The sequence below is a fragment of the Lampris incognitus genome, chromosome 2 (genome assembly GCF_029633865.1).
Source record: "Lampris incognitus isolate fLamInc1 chromosome 2, fLamInc1.hap2, whole genome shotgun sequence".
NCBI classification, from domain to species: Eukaryota; Metazoa; Chordata; class Actinopteri; order Lampriformes; family Lampridae; genus Lampris; species Lampris incognitus.
In genome coordinates, this window is record NC_079212.1 from 133,610,380 (window position 1) to 133,628,748 (window position 18,369).

An 18,369-nucleotide genomic window follows, 5' to 3' on the forward strand; every position below is an offset into this window, starting at 1 on the left:
AAGAAGTGGCAGGATTTCAAAAAGTGTATTGTTTATACTCCTCCAAATTTGCTCAAACAGCATATAAACAGATTTACACAAAGCAACAAAATAGGAAATAACCTGATTTGATGTACAGGTATGTCACACGTCATAGAAAATTGCATGGCCATTTCTGTATTCAATAGGAACATCTCAGAATATTTATCTGTCTCAGCCAGAACTCTGCAAACTCAGCAGCACCTGTTTCTTTCCCCAAAATCAGCATACATGTATGTCTGTACATACAGTATCTGCAAATATTTAACCTTGAGAACACATTTGGACAATGTTTTGAGGCCATGGCAACCTTACTGAACTACCTCAGATTTCTATTCAGCAATTCTGCAAGTCAAGTCAATTTTATTTGTATAGCCCAATATCACAAATTACAGATTAGCCTCAGGGGACTTTACATCAACACAACATCCTGTCCTTAGACCCTTGCATAGGACAAGGGACAAAAACATAGGAAGTAATAATCCCGTATATCACTTCAAATTTTGACCATAAATGAATTGTAGAATACATAGCTGAGCATCAACTTTGTCTCTAGAATATATCCCAGAATGGAAATTTAAAACCCAAATTAAGTTAAGTGCCATTGAGAGTGTCTTGACAGGCTGTCTCACAGTGTAGTTTGGCAATCTGACTGCTCAGAGCTGCAGACCGCTGCAAAGGACCGTAAAGACAGCAGCAAAAATCACTGGCATGGAACCACCACAACCTCATAATATTTACACCACTCTCTGCAAAAGGAAAACCCAATACATCATTAAGGACATCAGCCACCCTTCTCATGTTCTGTTCTCTCTCCTTCCACCTAGAAAATGTTACCGGAGCATCAAATCACACACCACCCATCTCAGTAATAGTTTCTTTCCACAGGCAGTCTCAGGTTGCTGAACAGCTAACACACCCATATGCACCTTACATTGTTGTGTTATCGTGTACTGTATATTGTGTATATCCTATATAAATTCATGTGTACATATTCTATGTTGGGTTTTTTTTGGATGGCATGTCATTGTGTTCTTTGTCCTTGAGTCCCTTGTGTTACAGCCGAGAGAGCCAGAGCACAAGAATTGCATTGTATTTTAATACACATGACAACAAAGTTGAACTTACATTTGAACTTGCAGTCCCATGCACCTGTGCATAACCCATATTATCTCATAGTCTCACCCTGGTCTTTGGGGGAGTTTTTTTTTTCTTTTAGCTAAGCAGGACAATTTTTTTTCTTTTTTGGGCCAATTGGACAAGTTTTACTTATCAGCTCTAGAGAGACGGTCTCTATAAAGAGAACGTTACCACACAGTATTGAAGCAGCGACAGCAGCAACATGGCTTCAATCATTCTGGTCCTGGCTCTCATCGCAAGCGGTAAGATCTTTTCAAACCGTCTCCCTGTATATCAAGACGGCAGAAAGTTTTATGAAATACTTGCATTAAGTCAACAAAAGCTGAGCAGCATAACAAAAGGTTATTACAACATGAGTTTGCTTTGGCATTGAGCACCTATCATACAGTACCATCCTCAGTGATTTTTGTCACATATCATCTCAAAACAGGATCATACTCTCAGATTTCAGACTGCCTCAACAGAATTTTTAGTGAAATCTGCATAGCAACATGAAGTCCAGAAGTTGTGCACGTGATAGGCTTTATCATCTCAACTCAAAATGTATTGTAATCCTGAACCTTTATTTTTAATATACCCTTAAAGGAGTCAACATTTTGACACATCATATAATCATAAAGTGTGTCTCCTCTGTGTCTTTGCAGCCTATGGCTGTGGCGTCCCTCCTATTGAACCTGACGTGACCAGGGTAGTGAATGGCGAGGAGGCTCGTCCTAACAGCTGGCCCTGGCAGGTACTAACATGTGACTGGCTGACTGGCTCGGGTCTGCTGGGCTACACAGGCTGCCTACTGTCTGCTTGTTCATTACCTTAGCTTTAGCAATCGAGACATCCCAGACATTTACAAACATACCAATCTGTTATCATCCATATTGAAAGTGTATTTTATATCTAGTGTGTTTAATCACGAAAAAGATAATCTTTATGCTGCTCCCTTTATTTAGTCCTGTGTGTTTCATGTCATTAAAGCTGTAGACATTACAAGTACGGTGCTTTTTTTTTTTTGAGCACACTTGAGTTGTGAAATACAGTTAAGCTTAGTATACTGTTTTAGTAAGATGTATAGATTTTCTTTTTATATATACACACACACACATACACACACACACACACACACACATATATATATATATATGTGTGTGTGTGTGGGTATGAGGAGTTTGCATGTTCTCCCCGTGTCTGCGTGCTGTGTGGGTTTCCTGTGGGGGCTCCAGTTTCCTCCTAGAGTCCAAAGACATGTAGGTCAGGTGAATCAGCCGTACTAAATAGTCTCTAGGTGTGAATGTGTCAGCCCTGTGATGGCCTGGTGGCCTGTCCAGGGTGTTTCCCCGCCTCCTGCCCAATGACTGCTGGGATAGGCTCCAGCATCCCGCGACCCCATTTGGGATAAGCGGCTTGGATAATGGATAATGGATATATATCTATATCTATCTATCTATCTATCTATCTATCTATCTATCTATCTATCTATCTATCTATCTATCTATCTATCTATCTATCTATCTATCTATCTATCTATCTATCTATCTATCTATCTATCTATCTATCTATCTATCTATATATAAAATCAAGTGAGTCAAGTAAATTCTTTATGAGACAGTACAAGCCTGTTTCATGCTTTATTGACAGCTGATGATTGCTTATGGCATGAAACAGGCTTGTACTGTCTCATAAAGAATTTACTTGACTCACTGGATTATTTTGCTCCTTATTTGTTGAGCACTTTCCCTACTGTTGAGTGTCTCTTTTAACAAAGTTATGTGTGTGCGTGTGTGTGTGTGTGTGTGTGTGTGTATATATTCTATTTACATTCATCATTCATATATTTATGCTTTATTTTTGTATGCCTTTCTACATGGTTTTACTGAAGATGATGCATTTCCACCATTCAAGATGATGAAATCTTATATATTCATATACAAAAGTAATGACAGAGAGAGGATGTAAGTGTGTTTTCCTCCCTGTCTGCTGTAGATTTCACTGCAGTACAAGAGGGATGGTGCCTGGAGACACACCTGCGGTGGATCTCTCATCAGTACAAACTGGGTTATGACTGCTGCTCACTGCATAAAGTTAGTAATTAGCACATCGTTGTGCCACCTTTTTATGTAAATGAGCTTTACAAAGATATAGAAATATACCTGTATTAAATTGATATTCATATCAAATCCTTGATTACCTTTCTATGTAGCATGAAGTTGGATTATCGTGTCGTTGTGGGCAAACACAACCTGGAGGTGGCTGAGTCCAGTGCCAAGGCCTTCCAGACATTAAAGATCATCGTGCACAGACACTACAACCCCGTACTGCTGTCCATCGGGTAAGCCCCTCACAGATAAGAGGCCAAATCTGAGTGGTTGGAGTTTAGAGGGAAGTCATTTCATTCGCACCATTTTTCACGCCATCATTCTTAAAACTGGTATTTGAAAAAAAATGTTCAACTTTGTGAAATCCATTAACGAAGTTGTGAAATCTGATGATGATTTCTTTCGTGAGCCTGCATCACATTCTTGTCTCTCAAGCATGAATCGGTGATATAACAATAATGAAGAGCAGTACCATAACTACAGTAAAAAGGCAAGAACTGACAGTGTATTTCTGTATGTTCAGTAACGACATTGCCATGATCAAGTTGGCGGGGCATGTGACCTTGAGTGACCAGGTCCAACTGGCCTGTATTCCAGGCCCTGACACCATCCTGCCTCACAACTACCCCTGCTACATCACTGGCTGGGGCAGACTCTCCAGTAAGCTTACCAAAAAAAGGCGATGGTCATACTTTTAAAACCAGCGTGCATGATCAACCAGATTACCTTGACTGAAAATATTGCATCATTTTATTTTGTGAAGGAGAGACATGAAACAGAGGTGTGTGCGTCTGTGTGTGTGTTACAGCTGGGGGCCCCACCTCTGCCACTCTCCAGCAGGCTCTGTTGCCCGTTGTGGACCACAAAACATGCACCCAGAGTGACTGGTGGGGTGTGTCTATCCGTCGATCAATGATGTGTGCTGGAGGAGACGGTGTGGTTGGAGGCTGCAATGTAAGTACAGCCGGGCTTATCGATAGGAGGTAAACCCTTACTCCGTCACACCTGACTATTTATCAAAAAGCTGCCGTGGCTTTTTACAGTAGACAAATAATAAATAATTGTTTGTGCTAGGGCATCCGGATAGCATAGTGGTCTGTTCTGTTGCCCACCGACACGGGGATCGGTGGTTCAAATCCCCGTGTTACCTCCGGCTTGGTCAGGCGTCCCTACAGACACAATTGGCCGTGTCTGCGGGTGGGAAAAAATTTTTAAAAAAGAAAGAAAGAAAAGAAATTGTCTGTGCTATAGCACAAAACATAAAGCAATATTGGCTTTGTGTGTAAAATGTACCTTTAGAGGGCAGCGTAAAAACCGCCTTTGATTTCTGGCAATAACCTAAATTGATACCTACCGTATTACAACATAGGACCGGGATAAACCGGATCATTAGCTTGAAACCTCAGTGTAGTTATATAAGCGAGTTATATAACACAGGAAGCACATAACAAGGCGTGATACTGTTACTGTCTCAGGGGGATTCTGGAGGCCCTTTGAATTGTAAGAATGCAGAGGGGGTCTGGGAGGTCCACGGCATTGCCAGCTTCGTCTCTGGCTTGGGATGCAACTATGTCAAGAAGCCCACCGTCTTTACCCGTGTGTCCGACTATAATGAATGGATCGATGAGGTAATGGGTTCAGTTTTTCCCTCCCAATGAATGCTTCTCTATCACTTTTAACAATTCCTGGTCCTAAGTTCTTGCTGTATCATTGCGTATGTTGTGTTGATTGGGATACCTCTGTTGAGTTGATGTTTGTGAGATCTACAAGCTGTTGTTTCTGGAAAGATGAACATGTGCTTAAGAAGCATTTCTATTTGCTATGCAGTGTGGACATGATAAATGGTGGATATTAAAGCAACTGTATTCCTTTATTTTTCAGACTATGATGAGCAACTGAGACGTCAGCTGATCAAATAAAAAAAAAAAGGTCCATCAGACGAATGTGTTTGGACTCATTTCTTGTTAAAGTGTATGAGTGGAAATTCATGTGAATCAGCTAGTTTTACATTTAAAACATGTTAATTCAATGACATTTTAAATAACATGGACATTATAAGTGATCCTTGTTATAACAGCTAGCCCTAAAACTCTTAACAGTTGCATAAGTTGTAGATATTTTGATGGAGATCGCAATGTAGGTATGGAAATAAAGCACACATTAGCAGAAATCTAAATTTCCCCTACTGCATCTCATTATGAAAAATGCATCGCTTGTGTCACCCCCCCCCCCCCCCACACACACACACACCGAAAGCCCTCATAATTTTCTACGAGAACAAAAATGAATTCAAACATTTGTTTGGTGGGGAACTCTGCAAAAAGCTGGAAAGTTATAAAATAAATATTGAACTAATCAAGTGGGAAAGAACATTAAAATTAGTATTGTACCTGCTGTATTTCTCTGAGATGAAGAGAAGACTAAATAAGCAGAACACAAGCATAATCTCAACTTACTGTATCTTTGTCCATAATTTGCTAAAAAAAATCACAAGCTTGAAATAGATAAAACAGATACAGCTCCAAATGAACCAATATCATGTGTTTAATTGCTCTCTAAAAGTAGCCAAAGACCTAGTTTAATACATTGCAATACATAAGAGTGCAGCACAGGAAAATATTGATGTTCTGCGTTGCTGGGGGTCAGAATTGGAATAATGAGGCCATTGGTATTTTCGTCTTGTCAGGGACAGCCAGAAGTTTATCTAATCAACAGTTTATTTGTTGGATTACAAAAAGGGCCCTTTTCAAACTGGTAAAGAAAAGAGAAAGGGGGATGTTTTGAATTTGAAGACACTTGCATGCTTGAATGTAGTTCCTCAAACTTTGCACACAGTCGATGTGCACCATGGGCTCCTCAGATGGTCCCTTGCTCGACAACCAGAGTGCTGCACTAACCACACTGCCTGATGCCTGGGCTCTGACCTGTGACTCTGCCCCTTTCCAGTAGTAACAGAACGACTGACAGGTCAGCTGACCATGTTAATATAAAAGCCGTTCCATTTGCCAAGCATTTGGATATTGTTACAGGAACTGCGTGACAACTTGGAAATTCAAATATAAATAGGAGCCTCGATTTACCATTTTCATATGTGACCTGACATTGACATGGTGACAGGGGAGAACGTAGCTAGGCAGCATCGGATGGTGGTATGTAGGATGACTTTGGAGACCAAGAAGAGGAAGAGAGTGAAGGCAGAGCCAAGGATCAAATGGTGGAAGTTGAAGAAGGAAGACTGTTGTGTGGAGCTCAGGGAGGAGTTAAGACAGGCACTGGGTGGTAGTGAAGAGTTGCTGGATGGCTGGGCAACCACTGCAGAAATAGTGAGGGAGACAGCTAGGAAGGTACTTGGTGTGTCATCAGGACAGAGGAACGAAGACAAGGAGACTTGCGAGTGGGACGAGGAAGTACAACAAAGTATACAGAGGGAGAGGTTGGCAAAGAAGAAGTGTGATAGTGAGAGAGATGAAGAAAGTAGACAGGAGTACAAGGAGATGCAGTGTAAAGCAAAGAGAGAGGTGGCGAAGGCAAAGGAAAAGGCATATGGTGAGTTGTATGAGAGGTTAGACACTAAGGAAGGAGAAAAGGACTTGTACCGATTGGCTAGACAGAGGGACCGAGCTGGGAAGGATGTGCAGCAGCTAAGGGTGATAAAGGATAGAGATGGAAATGTGCTGACAAGTGAGGAGAGTGTGTTGAGAAGGCGGAAGGAATACTTTGAGGGGCTGATGAATGAAGGAAAAAGGGAGAGAGAAGGTTGGATGATGTAGGGATAGTGAATCAGGATGTGCGGTGGATTAGCGAGGAGGAAGTGAGGGCAGCTATGAAGAGGATGAAGAGTGGAAAGGCGGTTGGTCCTGATGACATACCTGTGGAGGCATGGAGATGTTTAAGAGAGGTGCAGTGGAGTTTTTAACTAGATTGTTTAACACAATCTTGGAAAGTGAGAGGATGCCTGAGGAGTGGAGAGGAAGCATACTGGTACCGATTTTCAAGGACAAGGGCGATGTGCAGAACTGTAACAACTACAGAGGTATAAAGTTGATCAGCCACAGCATTAAGATATGGGAAAGAGTAATAGAAGCTAGGTTAGGAGGAGAGGTGACAATTAGCGGGCAGCAGTATGGTTTCATGCCATGAAAGAGCACCACAGATGTGATGTTTGCTTTGAGAATGTTGATAGAGAAGTATAGAGAAGGCCAGAAGGAGTTACACTTTGTCTTTGTGGATTTAGAGAAAGCTTACGACAGGGTGCCGAGAGAGAAGGTATGGTATTGTATGAGGAAGTCGGGAGTTGCAGGGAACCATGTAGGCATGGTGCAGGATATGTATGAGGGAAGTGTGACAATGGTGAGGTGTGCGGTTGGAATGACAGATGGGTTCAAGGTGGAGGTGAGATTACATCAAGGATCAGCTCTGAGCCCTTTCTTGTTTGCAATGGTGATGGACAGGTTGATGGACAAGATCAGGCAGGAGTTTCCATGGACTGTGATCTTTGCGGAGGACATTGTGATCTGTAGTGAGAGTAGGGTGGAGGTTGAGGGGAGCCTGGAGAGGTGGAGGTATACACTGGAGAAAAGAGGAATGAAAGTCAGTAGGAGCAAGACAGAATACATATACGTGAAAGAGAGGGAGGACAGTGGAATCATGAGGATGCAAGAAGTAGAGGTGATGAAGGCGTATGAGTTTAAATACTTGGGGTCGACTGTCCAATGTAACGGGGAGTGCAGAAGAGAGGTGAAGAAGAGAGTGCAGGCAGGGTGGAGTGGGTGGAGAAGAGTGTCAGGAGTGATTTGCGACAGAAGGGTACCAGCAAGAGTTAAAGGGAAAGTTTACAAGATGGTTGTGAGACCAGCTATGTTATATGGTTTGGTGACAGTGGCACTGACGAAAAGACAGGAGGCGGAGCTGGAGGGGGCAGAGTTGAATATGCTAAGATTTTCACCGGGAATGACGAGGAAGGACAGGATTAGGAACGAGTATATCAGAGGGACAGCTCAGGTTGGACGGTTTGGAGACAAAGCAAGAGAGGCAAGTTTGAGATGGTTTGGACATGTGTGGAGGAGAGATGCTGGGTATACTGGGAGAAGGATGCTGAATATGGAGCTGCCAGGGAAGAGGAAAAGAGGAAGGCCAAAGAGGAGGTTTATGGATGTGGTGAGGGAGGACATGCAGGTGGCTGGTGTGACAGAGGAAGATGCAGAGGACAGGAAGAAATGGAAACAGATGATCCGCTGTTGCGACCCCTAACGGGAGCAGCTGAAAATAGTATTAGTGGTATTAGTGCATTTCTACTCTTCCCTCCCATTCCACGTTTCAAATAAACATGCATTTAGCTCAAAATGGTAAAATGGTAAATGGACTGCATTTTATATAGCAATTTTCTAGTCGACTGATCACTCAAAGCGATTTATTTTTACAATGTATGCCTCACATTCACCCATTTATGCAAACACCGATGAAGTCATTGAAACTCATCCATAGCTTCACTCTTTCGCCATCTGACAAGGGCTTCTTTGCCCTTGTCAGATGGCGAAACAGCAGAGGAGACCTTGAGAGAGGACTCCTGTGTAGACGTGGTTTGGTAAAAAGGCTCTACTGTCGATGTATTTTTCCTTTGAGGTCAGGATAGCGGCTCTGGCACCTCGGGCGGGTGTACGTGCCATATTTGTCTTTGTGCGTGGTGTAAGTTGAAATCCTTCATGGCTGATTTTGTATACAGGCACACTAAACACATACATACATAGGTTTACCTTTGAATTCCGTAAAAAGATGTTTGGATATTGGACCACATCTGAATCCTAGAACGAGCAGCGGTGGTGGGCGGGGCGCAAGGCCTGTGATATTTGCATATTCATCCTGAATTTCTCAATAACGGAGAAAGAGTAGATGTACTTCCAGCCCCATTTCAGAGTTGTTTTTTTTTTACCTTTTATTTGGGAAAACCATGTTAAACAATATGTTAATCATCTCAGAGTAGTTTAAATGTTAAAGCATGTCTGCAGGGGTACATTTAAAGAAGTCATCAAACCTACAATCAAATGTTATAAAATACACATTTGTTCTACAGTGAATATACTGCGAAATGAACATTCATCACTACATATGCAAGATTGTTTCAGATTTGGACTCATCTAAATGATAAAGGATAACTACAGTAAGTGGTCTTTGTTTTATATTTGCATTAGCTGACATTGAATATCTAAACTCATTTCCCACCCTCTACTTTGGAGTACGGCCACAACAGTACTTCACTGAATGTGTCCTTTGAATAGTGTTGAAGAAAATCTCTTAGCAATAACCTTCATAAAACCAAAATGGTGGAAAAAAAAACAAGCTGCTGGACATATAGGTGGTCCCCATGGCAAAGTTGAAGATCTGTGTAACCCGGGTGTGTGTTTTAAGTTTAAGATCCATCCATTGGTGGCCTTACACAATTTACGTTTTGGGGAAAATAACAAATTTGCTATTTACAGTTTTGAACTATATTTCCAAAAAACAAAACAAAAACATACATTGCTGTAGAAGATGGATTTGCATATTATGGGAAAATAGTAGAAAACTATCATCAAACTGAAGAAAGTTGTGAACACTAGGCTAACTAGCAAAACATATTTACGATCAGTTTCAGAGGTGGTTTATTTTCCTTCTTTTGAGAGAAGCTGCTAATGATCCCGGTAGACATCCAGCAATTGAGCTAAGCTAGGCTAAACTAGCCTTTCAACAGACCTTCAAACTGCACACAAAGACATAAAAACTGTTTGTCAGACTATGGAATTAGGATACATATAGTAAAACCCCCAGAAACCAAACTACCCTTTTAAATGACTTCATGACCACTTTGATTTTGGGGTAAACGATGTCCATCTTATGCTTTAACTCTAAATAAGAAGGCTTTTAACTCTAAATAAGAAGGCTGCCCATTTACATTTAAATTAAAACAGCTGCTAGCACAAATCTTTACAGAGGCCCTCCCTCATACCCCTTGTGGTGTTTTCTGTGTTATAATCTAAAGGCATAGAAGAGATAGAGAACCAGGCAGCAGACTGCAACGTTGACACTGCACGCAGACAGTACGAAGACTGCAATGTTTCCCCCACTATAGACTATTCAAGGAAATAACAAACGAACAACTGAATGACATAAGATTACATAAGTGACCTTCATCGTGTTTGATGGATAGAGAAGTCACCATAGGGAGCCATCAATGTGCACCAAAGAAATCTCAATTCAGAGCAGCCTCGTGGTCTTTTTCATTCAACAACTTAATCTCTTGGTGCTGCAAGTCAACGTGGTCAGTCCTAGATGTCCCCACTATTGCTCCATCAGTACGTGTCTTTACAGTTAAAAGCATGTGGTGGTCAAGGCATAGGACATGACAGGCGTAGAGGCTAAGCAGTAGCATCTTGGAAAGCGCCCCCACAGACGGCTGTGCAGCAGTCTCAGCTCTGAAATGGACCATGTACAGTATAAGAGGATCTGGTCGTAGAGGATAGTAGCGTCCTTGCTGCACCCGGCTGCAGCTTGTTGCCAGAAATCCTGACAGAAACGCATCAAGAGCTGCTTGGACATCGTATCTAGACCGGCACTTGAGACAGACATTACTTTTGAAATTATTTTGTTTTTTGATCTTGTACTTACTGGCAAGCTAGCACCTTTGCATCTTGCCAGTTGACATTATTACTTGACATGCATGTTACTTAACATCTGAAAATCACCAAAAGTCAAATGAATGGATGAATTACATACTATGGATTTTTTAAATTCATCTTTAAGATTTTGATTGTGCACTGAGTTGCAAATACAAAAAGGTGAAGACAACACAAACAAGACACAACATCAAGACAAATTACTCAATACTAAGAAAAAGAACTGACAGAAATGAAAGGTGTAGACTTATACGAAAACAGGAGAGGTCCATAGAAGGTAGATGTGAAACATCCATCCATCCATTGTCTCAACCGATTATCCCGCTCTCAGGGTTGCGGGGATACTGGAGCCTTTAAACAGTATCATTGTGTTTAAGCATATGTGTAATAGAGGATTATGTGTATCAAGCAGTATATGTGTGAATGTGGGTATGCTGTGGATGGGTGTGTTTGTGTGTGGGGTTTGTGATGTAGAGGAGAAGCCCTCACACCAGAGTCCATATCAGGAATCAGTAACAATTTATTGTCGTTTCTTTCATGTACTTGCGTACACAAAAGAAACGAAATTCCATTTTCCTCAGCCCACAGCAGTGCGACACAAAAGACAAAAACACACATCCCAAATTTCCCAAAAACACCACTAAAAATATGTAAAATCAGAGAGAACAAAGGCAAAAAACAAAACAAAAACAAACACAAACAGTTAACAACACAGTCCACTCAGTGCAACACAGTCCAAAAAAACTCCATCGTCCAGAGAATGAACACCAGCCAGGATGACTGTCGGAACCGCCGGTCTGCATGGGCTAGGAGTTAGCTTAGCCTGCCCCGCTTCCCCATCCTGTCAGACCCCCCTCGGTGTTTCCTCCTTGGTCACAGCTCCGGGCAGGGCCGTGGTCCCTGGGCCCACCGGACGCAGCAGACCAGGCTCTCCAAGCCAGACACCTTCGACACACCTCCCCGCATATAGCAGGCATCCCAGCACAGAGGCAGCATAGTCTGTAAATTCCTTTATCAAATGATAAAAACGGGACAATTCACCGATGGTGTGAGTAAACAGCAGTAGGTACATCTTTACTAGAGGAATAAAAGCATGTAGAGGGCTGTTTGGCTTGGCGAGAAAGGACCATTGTGACCAACCATTGTGACGCACAATGGTTGGTCTGAAATAGAAGGCCAGGTCAGTGAGTCTACAAACTTATCAAAGGAAAAGGTTAAAGATTTGTTTAATGTCTCAGTGTGCTTTAACGAGGCCCATTAACTCTGGAAATAGAGAGGGCCAGCTAGGCTGTGCTCTGGCGGTGACATTACAATCTCCCCCGAGAGTGCATCTTCATCAGGATGCAAACTGGAAGTCCAACTGGAAGTCATTAAACTGGAAGTCCGGCGAAGTGCTTTGATTGTTCCGTTATACAACACCCCTTAACCCATCCCCTCTGCAGCAGAAGCCCTGTCTGATCACATCCACGCACTGCTCCTCTCCAGCATGCTTGGTATCACCGCTGACATCCTCCGGCACGGCTCCTCCTCCCTCTCTGCTATTGGAGAACTCTCGCACCGGCAGCAGACAGCCCCGTCTGCCCTTCAGCCCGGTGTGTAGTGCAACAGAGCAGATAGTGGAGGAGGGAGAGATAAAGGGAGAAAGAGGAGAAACAAAGACGGCAGCACCGCCGTGGATTGCTGGAAAAGGAATTCGTTGCCATACAAACATTGGCGCCACATCCGATGTTGGAGGAAGACTGAATCACACACCGGAATCTCCTCAGATCTGCGGGGTAAGTGGGGAACTTGGAGCAAAGGGAATAGAAATGTCTGGTTGTGTTCATTGTGCATTGTGGATGCTCGGTAAAACACACTTTATGATTTGAAGTTATTCTTTTTGGAAAAAAAAACTCTGTGCACTATTAGTTTTGCAAGCTATTATTCCACAAGGGCTGAAAAACAGTTTTGGGGTTTTGCGTCCTGAGACCCGTAGGGACACCTCTAGGATATTCTATATTTTGAATACTGTTTCTCCCTTATCCCCGAGGAACCAAAGGGCAGGAGCTCTATGATCACCTCACACTAAAGTGGATGTGTTGGGTAGAGGACTACACAGAATCAAATGCTCTGTACCCTAACTGAAGCCAGCCGACATGTTCTCCTGGCAGCCAAGTGTGCCAGAATGAATCCTGTACAATGGGAGTTTGACCAAGCTGCTCTCTCTCGCTCTCTTTCTCACACAGACACAAGCAGGTGTAGGGCCAGGCGCCGACACAAAACAATGGATACATACACACACACACACACACACACACACAGAAGCACAGTGCAGCTCGACAGAATATGGGACGTTGTCCTGTAAACCTTGGGGGAAATCGGAAGTCCATCTGTTCCATAACAGTTCTGCCAGATTCAGGAAATCGATTGTGTGCATATGCATGGCACGCTTGACTGCCAGTCCTACAGCCTCGGGCAGAGCAACCAAAATTATTTCCTTTTATTTGGTTTTAAATCTTGTAAAACAGAGAGAGAGAGAGAGAGAGAGAGAGAGAGAGAGAGAGAGAGAGAGAGAGAGAGAGAGTGAGAGTGAGTGAGTGAGTGAGTGTGTGTGTGTGTGTGTGTGTGTGTGTGTGTGTGAATGATTCATTCAGGATAAAGCCGAGTGCTTGACTAAGGCTGTGGAGGAGTTGGGACTGCGTTGTCACAGGAAGTGGCAGTGCTCATGCCACTAACAAGGCAACAGGATTCAGCAGCAAACTTGAGATTCAAGTAGCAGGGCAAATCTGTGTCACTCAAAGAGAGGGAAGGGGACTCAAAAGTATGGGGGGGTATCATTTGCACAGCGTACGATGCTAATACAACCATCAAAATCAAAAGACTCGACTATTTCTTCAAAAACAGAATTTTTACATCCCAATTCAAACCTCAAAGGAAACCCCAACTTAAGTATTTTTATAAGGAAATTTTATTTGAGTGTAGGGTGATGTTTTGAGTCCATAAGTTTGATCATGGTCATGATGATTTCATGGCCGATTTTCAATTTGTCCATTTTATGGAAGGAAAAACCCACTTGATTGGTAGCTTTAATGTGGACATACTATGAATTCAAAAAATAATTAGATGAACACTATGCAAGAGTGATCAATTTGCAAATTTAAGTTTATTTATCTAAAAAAGGGACATTTCACATGAACATTACGTAAAAGTGCCAAATCAAGCCACGACGGTTTATTTTAATCTGTAGCCACTGGGCAGGTTGATAAAAACATTAATAATAATAAGTAACTATTTCCCTCATGTAGAGAAATTTCGTTTTAATTGTTGACATTACAGTTGCAACTATAACATACAGGAATACGCTAATTCATCAAGAACATTTGGAATAAAACTCACGGTATTGTGCATTCACTTCAGCGTATGGTTTGTGTGCGTCATTAAGGCATGGCTGGACTGCAGGAGTGCCAGGCATACGTAACCCCCCTTCTCCGCTGCCCCAGTGCGCTGGTCGAGCGAGCTAGAGGGCGAATGAAGAGAGGGAGCGGCGATAACGAGAACAAATGTTTTTCGAAGATTTTTAATCCCCGCAACCGTGAGAGGTTCAAATCATACAGTCATAGCTGTGCACAAACAAACCAAAAAAATTAAATAAATAAAAAATAGGCTAACAGGTCCTGTATTAGCCTAATAGGTCCTGAGATTAGCTGCGGGCACACACACACGCACGCGCAGCCAAACACAAACTGCAAAAGTGTGTGTGTGCGTGTGTGTGCGCAAAATGTAAAAAGTCTTGAAGTTCCGATGAGAAACTCAGGATTAAATGAGACATATTCATTCCATCAGAGCCATTAGGCCGACGTTACACATGAAACCTTTTCATTGTGGAGTTAGAAAACAACGAGACAGGAGACGTGAGAGTAGACGTAGTCGAGGTAGTTTACTAGCTCCAACTTTGCATGTCATACGTTCGACAACGACACTGAACTGACTGTGAACCGGAGGCGGAAGTGCATTATCCGACCCCTCGCCTCTTCCCTTAAAGGTACACCGTCCTCTTAGGTGAATGTCTCTCGATATATAGATGTGGGTCACCACACAGGCCCCCCCAGAGTTCACCTAAACAAAACAATGCAAAACAGCAAAAGTGCAAGTCATGAACATAAAAATAGACTCTACAACAGAACAGTCAATGACATAGTGCAAAGTCACGGGGAAAACAGGTGACGAGTCGGAGGGCGGACCCTGCGGCCATAACGGCTGCGCTTCACAGGAGGGGAAACAGATGGGGCCGAAACCCGGGCCATAGGTGGGGCCGAAGCAGGAACAGAGGCAGGTGCCGGGGCCGACCTAGGAGGGCGCCCCCGCCGCGGGGGTAGGGCCAATTGCATTGGCTCCCCAATGTCCAAGTGAGCGGGCTTGAGACGGTCTATAGCGACCCGCTCCGGCCTGCCCCCCATGTCCACCACAAAGTTCTTATCCCCCGCCTCCAGGACGCGGAAGGGCCCGTCGTATGGGGGCTGCAGCGGGGACCGATGGCTGTCGTGCCTAATGAAGACGTACCTCGCCGATGGCAGATCCTTGGGGACGTAGGACCGGTAGAGGCAGTGTTGAGACATCGGAACGGGAGCGAAGGCACCGGCAGCGCTCCGGGACGCACTGAGGTGAGAGGCGGCCGACCAGGGAGCCGTAGCATCCGGAAGAAACTCCCCCGGAACCCGCAGGGGCTGGCCATACACCAGCTCAGCGGAGGAGGTCTGGAGGTCTTCCTTCGGGGCCGAACGCAGGCCGAGCATGACCCACGGGAGCCGGTCCATCCAGTCGCAGCCAGTGAGGCTTGCCCGCAGAGCGGCTTTCATGTCCCGATGGAACCGCTCACAAAGTCCGTTGCTCTGCGGGTTGTACGCCGTAGTGCGGTGGATCTTCATCCCCAGGTGCTCAGCGACCGCCGTCCAGAGCTCCGAGGTAAACTGGGAGCCCCGGTCGCTCGTGATGTCACCAGGCGTGCCGAAACGGGCCAACCAGCAGCCGATGAACGCCCGCGCTACCTCTGCTGCCGTCGTGGAGGACAAGGGAATAGCCTCTGGCCACCTGGTGGCCCTGTCCACAATAGTGAGGAGGAACGTATAACCACGGGAGGGGGGCAGGGGACCCACCAGGTCAACATTGACGGGGTCAAACCGCCTCTCTGGAACCACAAACGGCGCCAAAGGGGCCTTGGTATGGCGGTGCACCTTGGCGCGTTGGCACGCCACACACGAGCCGGCCCAGGCTCTAACATCCTTACGGAGCCCAGGCCAAACAAACTTGACGCTCACCAGCTTGGTCGAGGCCTTCACTCCCGGGTGGGAAAGGCCATGGACGGTGTCGAAAACTCGGCGCCGCCAGGAAGTAGGCACCAGGGGGCGCGGTTGACCGGTGGAGATGTCACAGAGGAGGGTGGTGTTGGCCGCGTCGAACGTCACTTCCTCCAGCCGTAGCGCCGTAGGGGTCGACCGGTAGTCTTGAACGGTCGCGTCCTTGGCTTGGTCCGCTGCCATAGCGGCGTAGTCGAGTCCCAAGTGAACGGCGTTAACAACTGCCCGTGAAAGGCAGTCGGCGACGAAGTTATCCTTGCCCGACACGTGTTGTATGTCCGTGGTAAACTCGGAAACCGCCGCGAGATGGCGCTGCTGACGCCCAGACCACGGTTCTGAGGTTTTGGCCATACAGAACGTCAGCGGTTTGTGGTCCACGAAAGCGGTGAACTGTCGGCCCTCCAATAGGAACCTAAAGAGTCTGGTTGCGAGGAAGAGACCCAGTAGTTCCCTATCAAAGGTGCTGTATTTGCGCTCGCTCTCACGGAGTTGTTTACTGAAGAACGCCAACGGCTGCCAGCCCCCCTCCACCCACTGCTCACACACGGCCCCCACGGCGTAGTCGGAGGCATCCGTTGTAAGGGCTATGGGGGCGGCAGGCGACGGGTGAGCTAGCAGCGCAGCGTTGGCCAGCGCGGTCTTGGCGGCCACAAAAGCCTCGTCCATCCCCGAAGACCAGTCCAGCTCGTCCTTAGACTTCTTACCCCGCAGGGCCTCATACAGGGGACGCATGATGTGGGCGGCACGGGGCAGGAAACGGTTATAAAAGTTCACCATGCCCAGGAATTCCTGCAGCGACTGTACAGTGCGGGGGCGGGGGAACATGGTGACAGCCTCAACCCTGGCAGGGAGGGGAACGGCCCCCTGTGGAGTGATGTGGTGCCCGAGGAAGGTGATGGACGACTCCCCGAACTGACACTTAGCTGGGTTGATGATGAGGCCGTGTTCGCTGAGCCTGTCGAACAGCTGTGTGAGGTGCGTCATGTGTTCCTCCGCCGACGCGCTGGCCACGAGGATGTCGTCTAAGTACACAAACAAAAATGGCATGTCGCGGAGCACAGAATCCATAAGGCGCTGAAACGTCTGCGCCGCCCCTTTAAGGCCGAAAGGCATACGTAAAAACTCAAAGAGCCCAAAGGGTGTGATGACAGCCGTCTTTGGGACATCCAGTGGGTGGATCGGCACTTGGTGATACCCGCGCACTAAGTCGATTTTGGAATAGATGGCAGCGCCCGCCAGGTGGGTAGAGAAATCTTGTATGTGCGGTATGGGGTACCGGTCGGGGGTCGTGGCATTGTTTAGGCGACGGTAGTCCCCGCACGGGCGCCAACCCCCGTCGGCCTTAGTAACCATGTGAAGAGGGGAAGCCCACGGGCTGTCAGAACGGCGGACAATGCCGAGGCGCTCCATAGTCGAAAACTCCTCCCTGGCTATTGCGAACTTGACCGAGTCGAGGCGTCGGGCCCGGGCGTAAACTGGGGGGCCCACTGTGGTGATATGATGTTCCACGCCGTGCTTGGCCACCGCCGAGGAGAAGGTGGGTGTGGTGAGCTCGGGGAAATTTGCGAGCAGGCGTTGGTATGGATCCCCGGTGGAGAGTGTGTTAGTGAGGCACAGCGCTCCAGCGCCCCCAAGCGTGCAGGGGTATGACGCAAAAGAGACGGCATCAATCACGCGACAGTTTTTAACATCCACCAGCAGGTTGAAAGCACAGAGGAAATCCGCACCTAGGAGCGGGGTGGATACAGCAGCCATCACAAAGTCCCAGCCGAAACGTCGGCCGCCAAAACAGACGTCCACATGTCTGATACCGTACGTCCGAATGGACGTGCCGTTGGCGGCGTCCATCTGGGGGCCGTGACTGTCGGTCATCGTGTCCACAGCTTGTGCTGGTAGTATGCTGCGTTGAGCGCCAGAGTCAACCAGCAGCCGCCGGCCCGACAAGGAGTCTCTGATGAACAACAGCTTGCAGTCACGGCCGGCGCCCATAGCCGTTAACGAGCGCCGGCCTTGGCGTTTCCCTGAACCCTGTAACTGCAGGGTTTGCGACACCGTTTTGCTTTTGCCCCAAACCTGGCATGGTAATAACAGAGCCCGTCGTCAGGTTGGCGGCGGGCTGTCACCGCAGCCGCGGTGTCCATA

At 45.9% G+C, this 18,369-nt stretch overlaps 1 protein-coding gene across 1 annotated transcript; it reads left to right on the forward strand.

Annotated features, from left to right (window-relative positions):
* Positions 1–1,360: 1,360 nt before the first annotated feature.
* LOC130132259 (chymotrypsin-like elastase family member 2A) lies at positions 1,361–4,903 on the forward strand. Its single transcript, XM_056301757.1, has 7 exons — positions 1,361–1,400; positions 1,803–1,891; positions 3,133–3,230; positions 3,350–3,478; positions 3,769–3,905; positions 4,054–4,199; positions 4,721–4,903. The coding sequence occupies exons 1-7, from the start codon at positions 1,361–1,363 to the stop codon at positions 4,901–4,903; spliced, it is 822 nt and encodes a 273-aa protein (XP_056157732.1).
* The last annotated feature ends 13,466 nt before the right edge of the window (positions 4,904–18,369 follow it).